The 16965-nt window shown below is 37.1% G+C and overlaps 1 protein-coding gene and 1 long non-coding RNA gene across 2 annotated transcripts in view; one reads left to right on the top strand and one right to left on the bottom strand.

Moving 5' to 3' along the window:
* Positions 1-16965, top strand: part of LOC309501244 — a 55956-nt gene that overhangs the window by 10614 nt on the left and 28377 nt on the right. The gene's annotated exons all lie outside the window — the stretch shown is intronic.
* Positions 1-16965, bottom strand: part of LOC309501178 (uncharacterized protein) — a 37113-nt gene that overhangs the window by 6707 nt on the left and 13441 nt on the right. The window contains exon 3 of the mRNA XM_082173245.1: positions 4858-5164. Within this exon, the coding sequence (XP_082029371.1) occupies positions 4858-5137 (280 nt within the window). The 5' untranslated portion in view covers positions 5138-5164. The remainder of the gene's footprint in view (positions 1-4857; positions 5165-16965) is intronic.

Raw genomic sequence — 16965 nt, 5'->3', positions numbered from 1 at the left:
CGTATTTTAGGGCGCGCCCTCAGATCACTTGGACGTGGCTGTGTACAAGAGGTAAAAACGATATAAATACTGTTCGTTTTCTCACACAAACCGCTCGTTTCGTGTCTTAGGCCATCAATGTATACTTACGATGGGGAGTTGTTTAATTTGGACTTCTCTGTGCATGCTCTTTGAGGTGGTGACCATAGACCTGCATTATATGACTGACAGACAAGAACGGTTTGACCAAAATATAAAAATTGAAACTACTGCGGAAACAAAGACACCTACATCTTGGATGCCCTTGAGGTAAGCTAAAACATACCAAAATTTAATTTCAAAGTGAACTATCCCTTTAACATAAAAAAAAGGTAGGCTATTGGCCGTAAATCTTTATTTATGGACAGTCTGTATTAATATTTGTGGGCATAATTGTCGGTGGTGGTAGTTATGTTTGAGGCATATAATAAAAGTTTACCTCTTAGTAGCGTGAGTGTGTGTGTGTGTGTGTGTGTGTGTGTGTGTGTGCATGCATGCGTGTAGCAGAGACAGTGCGCGTCAGAGAGAGCTTAAAGTGATATTGATGTTGGTCTCGGGTCGGGTCGGGTTCGGGCTGAAAAATTTCAGATGTTGTCGGGCTAGAGCCGGGTTAGGGCTTGAACACCACGGGCCAGGGCCGGGTTAGGGCTGGGCTCTAACAGTCTTCAGCTTCAGCTCTCCATTTAAACTCATTGCTGTCTAGATAATAAATAAATAAAATTACAGTTTGATAGAAGCTCGAATCATTTCTAAATTGCTAAAAGCTGCCATATGAAGTCATTTTTTAAACTCATCTGTATGCGAAAGATGTTTGCCAATCAGAATGCAGCATGCTTAAAAAGGTACAGGTTGTTGCACCTTTATTAGAGAATCTGTCAATACAAGCTGTTAATTTGATTTCCTTCTCGTTAAGTTTTTTGAACAATATTTTGAAACGAATGCATTTGCTAAAATTGCATTTAAAATCACAATCAGTGTCTTATGTTGTCCATATATTTTCTTCTTCTCTACAGTATTTCTCTGTCTGTGTTCCACGGCTCTTAAAACAATCATAATATTGGTTGTGTTACACTTAAGAACTCAAAGGGCTTGACCTGCACATTTTGTTTCGGATTTACCAGCTTTAAATCTCTATAATGATCAAGGTTGTAAAGTAAGATTACGTCCATCTTTAAGATGGGTTTAGAGCATTTTTGCACGGACCTTTCGATGCTCCATGTCAGTAGTTCCTAACACTGCACATTTTTGTATGTCTCCCTAATTAAACACACCTGATTTTAACTCATTATTATGTCTTTAGAGGCACCAAGACGGGTGTGTCAGATAAGAGAGAGATGCAAAATGTGTACCAGGTTGAGAGAAAACTGTCCTATATGTAAGATAAGAATAGGTCTGCTTTTCTTTGCAGTCTTTACAAGTTGGATATGTTTTAGGAAAATTGCTTTCGCGTGTAATTGCACACTTTTCATGCAGCCGTTTCAACATACAGTGTCTGAATGCGCTGAAGAAAAGGGGCAAAAAATATTCTTGACAATAATAAACTAAATTTAATTTAGGGTGTTTTGGCCAACTACTAGAAATGTTCCTTGAATTATCTTTATTTGATTCAATATTTGCCTGTTTCTACACTTTTGATTAGCATAACTTTTCAGCATGTCACTATATTTGGCTTTTTATAACATGTTATTTCAGATTAGTGGAAAGAAAACCTCCAAAATACACTTTTAAGTGAATATGATCTATTTGCGACTGTAGATTTCGATTACTAACTATTCATTCATTCATTCATTCATTCATTCATTCATTCATTCATTTATTTATTTATTTATTTATTTATTTATGGGTCGTTTTCTCAAAATGAGTTTTCTCATTGAAAATATGTTGAATTATTTTATTTTTTTTGGCTGTATTGACAGTATTTTCCGATTTCCGAGTGATAAAAGAGACATCCAAAATCCACTCTGTAAAAACATTTAACTATATCAACAAAAATAAAACAAGAATTGTTAATCTGGCCTGGAAATGTATGCAAATTAGTTCATATTTAATAGATCATGCATTTGCATATCTAAACAACATTGAAGGAAACTTCGTCCTTTTAATCTTTAATATTTGGCCACTTCTTTGTTATAGAAAGGCTACAGCCGCTGTAATTTCTTGAACAAGAACATGTGGACATCAAAACATGCAAACTGCAAATTGCAATTAACAACAGTTTGCATATTAAGAATCATATTGATGTATTCTCCTGTGTTGGCTTAGATTTATAAATGATTAACATTACTTATCTGGTGAAATGGCACACGTTGCGAACCCATATGAACGTTATAAGCAAGCAACCCAAACAAATGCAGAGATGGGGTTAGCTAGCCGAGCTGCTGAGATGCACTCCTCACATTTAAATGATAAAAGTGCAATGAAAAACACAACGAGCGTCAGACTTTATTCATTACCATATCATATGCACATTATTAGAAACCCAAACAAACAGCACATGCAGAGACTAAGTTCATCTGGAGCAGAATCTACTGTGAACGGAGACGCTCTGAGACAGAAGAAACTTTAAACCTTCACGCATGTAAATAATTAAAGCGTCGCGCTTCACCCTGAAACCCAGAGGGCATATATATATTTATTTAACTGAATATTTCACAGTAGCACTATGCTATATTATAATTTTTTTTATGTTTTTAATGTATCATACAGCCTTGGAAATGGTCTAATAATGCATGGAATTCGCCACTTTCGGTATTTTTAGTCGACATGGGAAAATTGTAATCGAGGGTTTTTTATAATCAAGTACTCGAATTTAATCAAGGAATTGTGACAGCCCTAATGCTGATATCTACTAGTTAAAGGTGCTCTAAGCGATGTTGGGTGACGTCACGACTTCTTATTGACGTTCGAAGTATTGTCAAACAAAACGGAGGCTAGCTCGACCCTCCCTCCTCCTCGTCCCGTCCCGTCCCCCTCCCTCCTCGCCACCTTTCGAAGGCTTTTCCGATATAAATTCGGGACTTTGCGCGTTCCTTCTCCTTTTCCCTCTTCTTTGCTATTTGTTCATCGGAACGTCGTCTCTTTGGTCGTGTGTCGGCCATATCAAAATTCTCAAGAATATAATTATAACATTTGTCGTTGTCGTTGTCGTTGTCATTGTCTAGGACATTTCTCCTCTTGCTAACTTCCCTCTTCATGCTTCTCTCTCCTTCACACCCCCCTTCATGTGCACACGCACTAACCCCCCCACCCCCTCCCCCAAATCATTCTTGTCCGCTATTGGCTGGAACACTGTTTGTTATGTTTCGTGGTCCAGGCTGGGCCAGTTTGTTTTTGTTGTCGTGTGTGGAGCCTGTGCTGTCTACAGAGACCGCGTTTTTTTACAGTGTGTTCAGGGGACAGGCAGCGAGCGGATAGTGAGGAGATGTTTGCTGTATGTCAGCAGTCCCCAACCTTTTTTGCGCCACGGACCGGTTTAATATCAGACAATATTTTCACGGACCGGCCTTTATAAGGTGTGGTGGATAAATACAACAAAATAAAATGATACGACCAGCATAAAAACTGGGGTATTTTTTAAATATAATAATAATAAACGTTAATCCAATGTGTAGGCCTACTCGCAACTTTATTAGCAGCGTCCTCGTAACATCGCGCCTGAAGACAACTGAGAAAGCCTGAACACAAACAAAATGCCCCCCAAAAGAAAAAAATGCGTTCATGTAACATGTAAGGGTGGCACTGCCAATAAAGCACCTAAAAGCTGTCACAACGAACCGGCAAAATGAATGATTATGAATATGTAAAATATAGCAGGAGACATTTTAATTGTTTACTAATAAACAAGTGTTTTCTGTGTCAGTGTCGGCTGCAAAGATGAAGTTGACGATGCTGACTCGCGATCTTCGCAGTAGTGAACGCGCCAGAGAGAAATGCACATTTCATACGGATTATGTAAGCAGAGAACAGTCTGTTTTCTTTCGTTTTGAATTGTTCTGTTTAAAAAAAGTAGACATTTCAAACTTTCTATATATGTCTCAGGTCTGTGAGGCAAGTAGGCTACCTTATCACTGAGTTTTGTTTAATTTATGAGACGATCTCTAGGTTCACGCGCCGGCGCCTCCGTGTCGTGATTTATCTATTTTCTAATATATTTACTTCTTATTTATTAAATCCAGGCAATTGGTTGATTAAACATAGATTAAAATTAAGATACAATTAATACAAAACGAAATTAAATTTAAAGACAGGCTTTGTGCTTTCTGTTTGAGGTCTCTGTGAAAGTTTTAAAGCAGTCTTTTAGTGCCGCTTTCAGAGCGCTCACGTCCGTAACGGAGAACTGTCACGTCTGTAACATTGTTTTTGTTTTTTGTGTGTGAAATACATTTCTAAATAAATGGGACTTATAGTCCAGTGCGACTCTGGCTATATATGTTTTTTCTTCTTCATGGTGCATTTTTTGACTGATGCGAAAATACGGTAAGTTATTTATTCTTTCTGTCTGGCCCGGTACCAAATGGGGGTTGGGGACCCCTGCTGTATGTGACAAAAAATGTTTCGGCCTAAAAACGCGTCACATTGCTTGGAGCACCTTTAACATTTTTACCCTATTCACCTGCGCTCTTGCCTTTAAATATCAAGTGAGCTGGCAGATGCTGTGTGTGTGTGTGGTAACTGTGAACTGATGATATACGAGGTTTTGTGTGACTTGGTGTGCAGTATAAACACAACGGCGACTGAAGAACAACTTTAAATCCTTCCCGTCATGTCTACGTCAACGTCAACCTAATCCACACTAGCGCTGTCGCTACATAAGGAAAACCAAAAAAAGGTTTCTCTTACATTCGGAGAGAAAGGAGCCCATGTCCTCCGTGGCTCTGACCGCTCTTCGCGGCGCTGGCTTCCTCGCTGAGGTTGATGATAGTGAAGATGAGGATGAGGATGATGATGATGATGATGGTGGGGATTCAAGTGCTGAGGCTGGTGGATGTGAGGAAGGGCCTGAAGAGATCACTAAGGCCTTTGGGTAGGAGGGCCCGATAGGTAACGTGGTTCTCATAAGCAGGAGGAAAAACGAGGCACCAAACAGGATGAAGGCGATGACCTCTTTCCATACCCTCATCTTAGAGCAGCGTGGAGCATTGAAACTCTGAAAAACAGATGTTAAAACAGGCTCGTCAGGCAACTCATCTCACACGTGGTGTTTAAGTATCATTGAGATCTTTTAGTTTTTGTTAATGTTTTGGATTTTATATATACAGTAGTCAACATTTGAAGTGGATCAAAACCTTTTAAGTGAAATTACTGAACTTAAATATACAAGCTTTATAAAAATGATCATTCTAGAAGAAAATTTCAGATGGCACTTGAAGGCTTTTGCATCTGAACTCTTCATATATATATATATATATATATATATATTCTGTTTAAATATTACATTTTTTGTCATTTTGTTGTGTTTTTGTCTTTTTTATTTTATTTTTATAACTATAATAGCCATGGCTCAGACAGGCTTTTAACCCGTCTTTGAGATATGTGGCTTCTTTCACATTTATTGACAGCTTTCAATGAACTGTAAAAGTGTTCCTGAGCACAGTCTACAAAAAAATGCATGGCATTAAAGGAATAGTTCGCTCAAATTACACAGTTTGTCATCTTGTCATTTTGTCTTATAATGTCGAAGCCTTTGCATGCAACAAAAGTGGATGGTGATTTATTCTTCTAAAAAAAAACATAAAAACACTGTAAGAGTAGTTTGTATGACTTTTGTGCTATATATATACTCCAAGTCTTCTAAATTTACACTGATATTTAACTATGGCAGAATGCATATGTATATGGATTGGTATTGGATATTTAATAGTGCATGCTCATTTTCCTTGTTTTTATATTTAGATGACCTCTGCTGTCACCTAACGCTCATTTAAATTTAATCTTTAAAATTACTACATTTAATAAGTGTTAAATCTTTAGCAAATCTTAAAATGAATATGTAGTGATTTCTAAATTTGCTTGTACCATTAAAAAAAAAAAAGTATTTATTTTTTAGTGTTTTATTTTTTAATTTAGACAAAACAGTATAGTGTATATATATGTATATGGAATATTTATCAGTATATTTAAGTCATTATTAACTTATAATCTTCCACTTCTCAATATTGCTGAAATCTATATTGCTTTGTTTCGTTCGGGTTGCATTACTATCGGTCATGTGACCCAAAAACAAAGGGCGTTTGGCAGCAAACTCAGGACTACTATCCATCTGAAGGACTATTTTTATACCTATTTTTATTTTCAGAACATGGCAATATGAATAACACTCCATGTTTTTCTTGTGCGTTACAGAAAAAAAAAAAGGGTTAAAATGACAGCTGATGATAACACAATTTTTGTTGAACTATTCCTTTTAGGGACTTAACCTTTTGTATATTGTACTTTTCTTAAGCTTCGACCGCATACTTGGCGCAGAGAGTGTTTTTAATAACCCTTAATTATACGATAATAATACAATTGAAAGAATTACTGTCTGCTTTGAATGCTTTGAGATCATCGGTGTATGAATAGAGGTTCTCTCTTTCAAGTCATGATCTTTTCTATGCATTGTGTCGTTTTCCCAATTGATTCCTCATCTTTATGAAGGTGTGTCCCTTATAACATCCACCTGGGTGGAGAATGAGATCCGACATCATTGTACACAAGCAAGTCCAAACTATTAGTCGTATGTTTCCTGAGGGGGAATCTTTGTTTTGTCGAGATGATCCAGTCAATGCTGGCAGATTTATGATGGTAAACAGACCTTCAGTAGTTGTTGAAATTAGATGGGGGTGAGATGGATCTAGTTTTTGTGCATTGCATTTTTTTTTTTATAACAACGGTTCAAAGTTTTGCATGTGGGTCTGCTGGTAGAACGTTCTCCACCAGATCAATCTGTTGAGCTTTTGTTTGTTTAGCTATACACATATCTATGGAGCAATCGTGTATCTGTGCATGTGTGCACACACTTTTCTTTTACTCTCTCAAAAGGCTGCATTCTTTTCCTGCTGGGAATCTCTTTGAAACACTGTTGTTTTTGCAGTTGAACATACTGGTTGAAGTCTTTTTTTTTTCTTTTTCTTCTTTGTTATTACTAGTTACCGTTTTCTCCAGAGTTGGAGGAAGCGGGAAAACTCTTCCCCAGATCAGGAAATGGCAGATGAGTAACATTTAAGGACAAATCCAGACACTATATGCTGGAAGTGTTTTGCCAGATTGACAGTATGGTGGTCTTATTGGGTTAATGGGGGGTTTGGCTGCCAAGTCTAGAGTTAATGTGTGTGTCTGAGAGATATTTTCATGAGTGATTCTCACTTCATTAGTGATTCATGTCTGGCATGTCAAAACTTTACACAAAATTCAAAAGAAGGAAATAGGTATAATCCTATTTATGTTGCGCAAGATGAAGCTATGATGAAATTAATGATCTAATATGAATATAAACTAGATGAAGCTTATTTTTAAGACATTTTTTGCATTGACTGTTTTTTTTTATTCCCCCTCCCCCAAATTTTATATAATTCTATAAAACTCAATCACATTATTGTGATGCAGAATGCAGTGATATTTTTCTTTTTTTAAGTATTTATATATATATTTTTTTAAATGTAACGAGAATCATCATTAAAAATAGAAATGAGAATTTGGTATAATAACAAAAAATAATTTCATTTATTTTATAAATGAATTGCTATTGCCACAAATATACCCGTGCGACATGTGACTGGTGACGTGATCCAGGGTCACTATCCCGGTCATCATTATCCACTTTATTTTTTAAGTACATAGACTTTGTGTTCCATGTCTCCGTGTGGCCCAAAAATAACCCGTCTAAACAAGTAAACACAAGCTATTATCATTTTTAATAGTAAAATTAATGCCTTTTTTAATAAGTCTGGAATTCAGTTTATTTTCTGGAAAGCATGCTGTGATTTTTTATGTGTTCTGGTGTCTTTATCTCGACCGCTGTGTGTTTTGGAAACGGCATTATCACTCTTCGCTTGACCAAAATGTAGATCTGGCACGTCTGAACGCTTAAAACTTCCAACAAATGATAATAAATAGATCATTATTTAAGTGAATGTCATGAAAACATGTCTAGCTGGTTTCCACCCAAACTCTCATGAAACCAATGTTACTTGAAAACTCATTATGATCCTCAGAATATAGGCTTCATTTACTTCAAGTAAAGTGTAAATTGTTTTTCCTTCTCGATTTTTGGGGAGAAATATGACCTTCTTGATGGGTTTCATGAGATTTGTGTATTTTGAAATCCTGATTTAATCCAAAATGTGTCAAGATATACAAAAGAACACTGATGAACCAATAAACTTTCTCTAGATTCATACGGCATGTGTGTTATTCCCACTAATGGTTATTCGCCTTTCTGCTTTAATCGTCCTTTAGTTTCAGTACAAATAATCAAACCACAGTTGTGAGTTTTCAGAGATGGATGTTTGATTAATTGGCCTGTTGAGGCGAATTGTTTCCATCAGGGGTGTTCTGCTAATTAACTATATTTACACAGACCGTTATGATGAACGCAATGGACAATTACATTTGAGACGTACTTCATGCTGATTATTGAGTCTGACATTAACTGCAGTGTGTTTGATGAATTATGTTATGATGTAATTGTTGTGTATTAAGTGTTACCTCATCATCTATTTTAAACGGCTGTGTTCTGATTGATTATGAGTAAAACTTTAGTGATGTAATAGTCCTTATTTCAGAGACTGTTTCGCTCTTCAAAAAGGGCTTCAGTAGTTTTTTAGTTGTTAAATTATATGGATATACTTTTATGATTAAACCATCAGTGAAGCAACATGCACACGTGTTAAAATGGTCGTGGGCTTATTATTATTATTTTTTTGCACTAAAATTAATTTTGTTGCACAAGCTTACACTGTAAAACAATATTGTTGGTTGAACTTAAAGTAAGTTACCCGGTTGCATTAATTTTGAGTTCATTGAAATATATATTTTTTTAGTTTATACAATGAAGGAGATACAGTATATTTAATAAATAGAAAACATTGTTATCTGAACCACATGAATTAACAAAGTTAATTTGACAAAGATGTAATAAATCATGAAAATAAGATTTTACAGTCCAAAACTCTTGATTTTTTTTTCTTTTTTTTTTCTTCTAAATGTCGACAAAAAACTATTGCGAAATGACGCCGTTTCCATTAACCGATGTTATGCGACTAAAACTAATTTTTTTCCTCTCGCGTTAAGTCATGCCAAAAATCATAGCATTGAACGTTGGTCGGTTTATGTATATCTCAGCAGCTGCACTGGCCATTATTATTAATCAAAGGAAACATGTGTTATCCAATCATTATACCATGGTCTGGGTGAATACTCGATTCTGATTGGCTGCAGGGTGCCCATTAAAAAGTGATAGAGGGCACCTAGTAAAGGAGTTCTGGTGAAACTGACTGTTTACCGTTCGAAATTAATAAATAAATGCGCTGGCGACATCAGCTGTGAGTAACCATAGCAACAGGCAGTAAACTGAAGGGTTCTACGACTATAAATATCTCCGGTTGCTAAATAAACCGTCAGGCGTAACCAGGGAAACCAAGTTATTGTTTGTAAAAACTTTAGATTTCGATTGTAAAACTAATTAAAATATAAACCTATGTTTTAAAAATGTGTTATTTGGCAAGTGACCATGGTATAAGCGGGTTAATGCCCTTCGAGGTGTCCATTGTCAGGTATTAATGGACTTCGGTGGAGGCAACCGTCCGACGCGCACGCCACGCCGTCGTCCATTAATACCTGACAATGGACACCTCGAAGGGCATTAACCCTTACTTAATGGCAAGGAAAGACCCTTATTATACTTGTGAGCGGCACATATGAAGAGTTTCTGGGTGTTTCTCACTCATTTCTGCTTCGAGGTCTTGATTGTGGCATTTATTTGAGGTTTAGAATCTGTTATTCCTGTAATTCTTTTGTCTTTTATGAGTTTAATAAAGAACTCTGTCTCGTATTCTGTCCAAACACACCGCGTCATATACGTCAGCTGACCTGTAAATGCGCAAAAGCTGTTTCCATTGCAGGTTTGCGAAATATTAATTTTTCGAATTGCCTGAAAAACCACCTCATGCGAGCGTTAAAACTTTTTTGCGATAAATGGGAGTTTTGGCGAAAATGACGTGTTTTCATTGGCCGTATTTTCAATTCGCAATTTTAATTTGCGCAATTTGAAGGGTAATGGAAACGCGGCTATTGGAAGGTTTTTAGGCCCTTCTGAAATAGTAAGTTCTTGTAAAACATACTCCAATTGTTTTATTTACAAAAATATTACATATATATATACATATTTTTGTCCAGATGCCGCAAATGACTAGCATATTTTATGGCTGTGATGTAAAGTCTAAGCCCTACCAGCTTGTCAGAAGGGGCTGTAGGGTCTTCATAAGAAAGCAAAACAAAAATTTTCCCTGGAAAGAGAGTGAATGTCTGTTTCTTTTCATCCGTCACAACATTGGTCACCTCACATCTTATCTCATCTTATCTCTACTTGGCAAAGACAGATTGTTTAACAGGAAATCGCATGTTGACATGTCAGTTCACTGTTTCTAAGAAGCGTGTGTCTGTGTAATCTGATGAATTGTCTTTAAGTAGTCTGATATTATCAGATTGATAACAAGTATGACAGGATGCATTATTCTCTAGAATAAACAAACGTTTGTGTTGTGGAGATCACAGCTGATAATGATCATAATCATGAATGGATAATGATCCTGTCAGCTTCATGCTGTTTCTACATAAAGGCTCCTGTGGTGTGTGTGTGTGTGTATAGGTGTATAATGAGGTGTGTCAACTGCTAGAAATGTAAATGTGAGAGCCACAAAGGAACTGCACATCGTATTGCATGTCTACATACAAAAGTCTGATGTCTGTATATTTTTTTTTTTATGTTTATGAAAGTTTAAATGGTCGTGGGCTTATTATTTATTTATTTATTTTGCACTAAAATTAATTTTGTTGCACAAGCTGCAATGCTTGCTTACACTGTACATTTTTTTTTATATTTGCTATATAATATTATTATTATTATTACTTTTTTTAAACATTTTTTTTTTTTTGGAACTCTGATACTTTTTTTACACGTTTTTTTTTATTAATAGAAATTTCTAAAGAACAGCATTTATTTGAAATAGAAATAGTTTGTAACATTATAAATGTCTTTACTGTCACATGATCAATTTAATGCATCTTTGCTGAAAAAAAAAAAATTCATACTGACTAACCCCAAACTTTCAAATGGTAGTTAAACTTATGTTTGTCAGACAACTTAATGCATTAATATAGAATTTAACTCATGTACGTTATAGGCGTGTGTATATCTGCTATTTCACAGCGACTTTGGCTCATGACTGTTTTGAATCTTTGTTTTGAACCTATTTTGCACTGATGTCAGACTTATTGTTCATAATGTGTGAATAATCTGATCTTTTGGTTTGTGTCCATCAAGTTCCAAATTAGATTGGTAATGTATTTAACTCACTGTATTACACAAACATTGCCACATGGTTAATACATAAACCATTTTGTGTAGTGTGTAGTAGTGCCAAAACCAACTATGTTGTGATTTTTATACTGCTACCATGATATGTTATTATTCATACGTGATACGTGAAGTTTTGCACATTCAGTTCCGCCCACCCATAAAGTCACATTTTCTGTTGTCAACTTCAACACGCCCAGCTGTAATTTATATGACTGTGTGTGTGAGCAAAGTTTTCTACTGGCAATTGCAAATGATTTGAAAACATAAAGTGTGACAAACTACCTGTTTCCTGAGCAAGTCTCTATCAGCTCTGGAAAGGATCTCACTTTCCCACCGTTTGAATTGAAGCTAGAAACTTTCCACTGATGGAGAAAAGTAGTTAGTCACTCTATACTTTCTGCTAATGTGCAATTTCCAGGAAATGTAATGAAACTTGAATTCTTGAAAACGTTTTGAATTTTCATGACTTTTCCACATAAAAAAACAAAAACAATAACTTCCTTTTTTTTTTTTTTGGAAGCATTTCACTTTCCATAGAGATTTCACTCACAAAGAGGATCTTTATGTCCGAAACCTTGTTTAAATGCTGATCATAACTAGACTAGACTCTAGTAGTGTAAGAACACTCTTATTAATTTTACAGTAATTCAATCTTTCTCGTTTTCTGTCCTGTCGTTCACACACCGTTTGTCAGATACTCAGACAGCTCTATAAAACACATCAGCTTTGTGTCAGAGCCATCAACCACACGGTGAAAGGTGAAGCCACTTAATGCGTAATAAATTCTGATGAAGCGTGACACCTACTTTACGCTCTTCATTGAAAAGAACAGGCGCGTAAGGCTTTGGGCACTTCAGCGGTTTGGGTGAAGGCCTGGCACCGGTCGGGTCCACCATGGGGCAGATAGTTGGCAGGAGGGGGGCAGGAACACACTCCAAAGATCAGGCTGGGATTAGCACTAATGCGGCCTGCTTTATCTATCGTCACGTGGGCTAACACCTGGGATTGGCTCGCGGGGTGTGGAAGCAGCCGGCCAGGCTAATCTCACTGTCGCCTCATCCGTTGGACACACACACACACACACACACACACACACACACACACACACACACACACACACACACACACACACACACACACACACACACACACACACACACACACACACACACACACACACACACACACACACACACACACACACACACACACATATACACACACACACACACACACATCGTCTGGTTCACTATCTTTGTGGGGACTCGCCATAGACGTAATGTTTTTTATACTTTACAAACTGTATATTCTCTCCCTTTATACTAACCCGACCCCTAAACCTACACATCACATCACACACACACACACACACACACACACACACACACACACACACACACTAACCCGACACCTAAACCTACCCATCACACACACACACACACACACACACACACACACACACACACACTAGCCCGACCCCTAAACCTACCCAACACACACACACACACACACACACACACACACACACACACACACACACACACACACACACACACACACACACACACACACACACACACTAACCTGAGCCCTAAACCTACACATCACACACACACACACACACACACACACACACACACACACACACACACACACACTAACCCGACCCCTAAACCTACCCATCACACACACACACACACACACACACACACACACACACACACACACACACACACACACTAACCCGACCCCTAAACCTACCCATCACACACACACACACTAACCCGCCCCCCTAAACCTACACATCACACACACACACACTAACCCGACCCCTAAACCTACAGATCACACACACACACACACACACACTAACCCGACCCCTAAACCTACCCATCACACACACACACACACACTAACCTGCCCCCCTAAACCTACACATCACACACACGCACACACACACACACACACACACACACACACACACACACACACACACACACACACACACACACACACACACACACACACACACACACACACACACACTAACCCGACCCCTAAACCTACCCATCACACACACACACTATCCCGACACCTAAACCTACACATCACACACACACACACACACACACACACACACAATCCCGACACCTAAACCTACACATCACATCACACACACACACTATCCCGACACCTAAACCTACACATCACACACACACACTATCCCGACACCTAAACCTACACATCACACACACACACACACACACACACACACACACACACACACACACACACACACACACACACACACACACACACACACACACACACACACACACACACACACACACACACACACACTAGGGGTGTCAAAATTAATCGTTTCTACGATGCATCGCGATGCAGACGAGGACGATTTCGGTATCGGTTCAGTAATAGACCATAACCGGTTATAATGTACTGACGCTTTTCTTACGTCATTTGTCGCGTACGTGCTTTGTTGCGGTAGCATACAATGGCAGAGGGAGGTGAGACGCGAGTGAGAGAAAATAAAAAATGCTCCAACTACTTTAAAAGCCAACATCTGGGCACATTTCGGCTTTTATGAACAACGTGGTAAGCACGACCTGCAGAAGACACGCGCTGTGTGCGCTCATGTCACGCACAAATAGAATATGCAGGAGGCAATACCACTAACTTGATAAACCACGTTAGCCGTTTTCACCCCGAGCTGTTATCGCCCGGCAGAGTCTGACTGCTTTAGAGTAAGTGGATGAGCTCCGTCACCCGAATCCGCAGCCAAAAACAAATCACCCACCCGCCCCAATAACTTTCTCTGATTTAAGTATCCGCACCCGATGGTCAAATTACAATTATTCTGTGTTGTTACGCGTGATTATAAATGGATGATCATCACTTTCAACAGCGGACTCGGCGACGGTTGATGCGCGCATCTTTAATGGTAAGTAACATAATACACTGATTAATGAGCGCTGCTTTTAAATGAACATTTCTTTAAAACAAAATTTATTTGACAGATTTTCCTTTTCTTAGTGTCATAAACAAGCTTTAATCCCTTGAAACTTAAACTGGAATGTCACTGTGTCTGTCACTGCAACTTCCCGAACAGGCGAGCACATGCGCGCACACATCACTTTTGAAGTAAAATTTAAAATTGAGGATGCGGTGCATCGTGATGCATCGTGATATCGAATTGAACCGGATCGATGACATAATAATCATAATCGAACCGAACCGTGAGACCAGTGTCGGTTCACACCCCTAACACACACACACACACACACACACACACACACACACACACACACACACACACACACACACACACACACACACACACACACACACACACACACACACACACACACTATCCCAACACCTAAACCTACACATCACACACACACACTAACCCGACACCTAAACCTACACATCACACAAAAGTTTCTGCATTTTTACATAAAAAAAAAAAAATCATTTTGTATGATTTTTAAGCTTGTTTCCTCACAGTGACACGAGTCCCCATGAGTCTGTGTGCATTCAGGTTGAAGTCCCCACTGGGATAGAAAAACATATATACACCACACACACACACACACACACACACACACACACACACACACACACACACACACACACACACACACACACTCTTGCTAAGTTAAGATATACTGAAAAAGTACTTGTCTTTATGCCACTGTTTAACTTAAATGTGTGTTATTTTGTTACTTTATTATTGTTTAGAATTTTATAATGTTTGTTGGTTGTTATATTTCTTAGGTCTGCACTAAAATATATATATAGAGAGAGAGAAAATAGAGCATCTGCTGCTTAACACTGTACAATAATGTTACTCTGTATTGTCCCTGTCAAATAAACAATAAAATAAATTTTTTTGATATAAGAATATTATATAAATGTGCATATATAATAATAATAATAATATATATATATATATATATATATATATAAATGCATATTATGCATATTCATTGTGTGTGTGTGTGTGTGTATATATATATATATATATATATATATATATATATATATATATACACACACACACACACACAGTATATCTATACAATAAAAAAATTATTAAAAAATGTATATGTAGCCTACGCACATACACAATAAAAATGTTTTATTTTATATATATATACAATAAAATAAATTATATTTATATAATAATTAGTAAATTAATTAAAGTAAATAAACAAATAATAAACTTATAATTTATAATAAACATAAATTGTGTTTTCATTGAAGTTGGCAGAGAAAGGCTGGACCTTGTCATTGACACTTTTACTTTTTGAGGCGTTTCCTATTTCACTTTGGTTAAGTTTACTTTATGCACTGTTGTGTAGTTTTATTTATTTTTTTGGTGAGCAGACGCTGTGTAGTGTGTGTGTTTTCTATGTGTAAGCTGTGGTTTATTTAAAGACAATCCACAGTTTCGTTACAGGCTATTTAAAGCTTTGGTATTAGTAGCTCATCTATATATAACAAATCTGAGTACGACTTCTCCGAATCTCTGGATTTTAAACGGAACATTCTTGGTCATCTTGGGTCTAAAGGGCCCAATCAAATGTAAATGAATCTACTAAAATCTTATATTTCAGCGGTGACCCAGAACATAAAAAATTCCATGTTTACTAATATTTTAATCTTTGATCTTTACGCAGTCATACAAGATGTGTGTTCGGACACTTAATTTCTGAATGAATTGCATTAGATAAAATATCAAAGCAAGTGTCATTTATTATTTTACACTTTACGAAAATATATATGTAATAAAAAAAAATATATACGAAATTATAGATGCACTGTTGAAAAGATGTAATGTGATACACCTGTGCTTGTCAACTTGAGAACTAACTTCATAAATCCACTAAAAATCACCAAAACACTTTAAAAATAATTAAGAAAAGTGAAGTTAGTGAATAGAAATGATCCTGCCGCATTTAAGACACTTGCTTTGATATTTTGTTCTCTATTGTAATGACATTAAAGGGATAGTTCATTTTGAAATTAATTTTTGGTATGTTTTAGCTTACCTCAAGGGCATCCAAGATGTAGGTGTCTTTTTTTCCGCAGTAGTTTCAATTTTGATATTTTTAGGTCAAACCGTTCTTGTCTGTCAGTCATATAATGCAGGTCTATGGTCACTGTCTCAAAACACAAGCACAGAGTCCAAATTAAAACAATTCCCCGTCGTCCAAATGAAACAATTCCCCATCGTAAGTACACATTGATGGCCTAAGACACGAAACGAGCGGTTTGTGTGAGAAAACGAACAGTATTTATATCGTTTTTACCACTTATACGCAGCCATGTCGAAGTGATCTGGTGTATATATATCTATGCACCAG

This window comes from Leuciscus leuciscus (genome assembly GCF_965113295.1).
Source record: "Leuciscus leuciscus genome assembly, chromosome: 6".
Lineage (NCBI taxonomy): Eukaryota > Metazoa > Chordata > Actinopteri > Cypriniformes > Leuciscidae > Leuciscus > Leuciscus leuciscus.
Note: the sequence above shows the minus strand (reverse complement) of the source record. Positions and strands in the feature narration are given on the sequence as shown.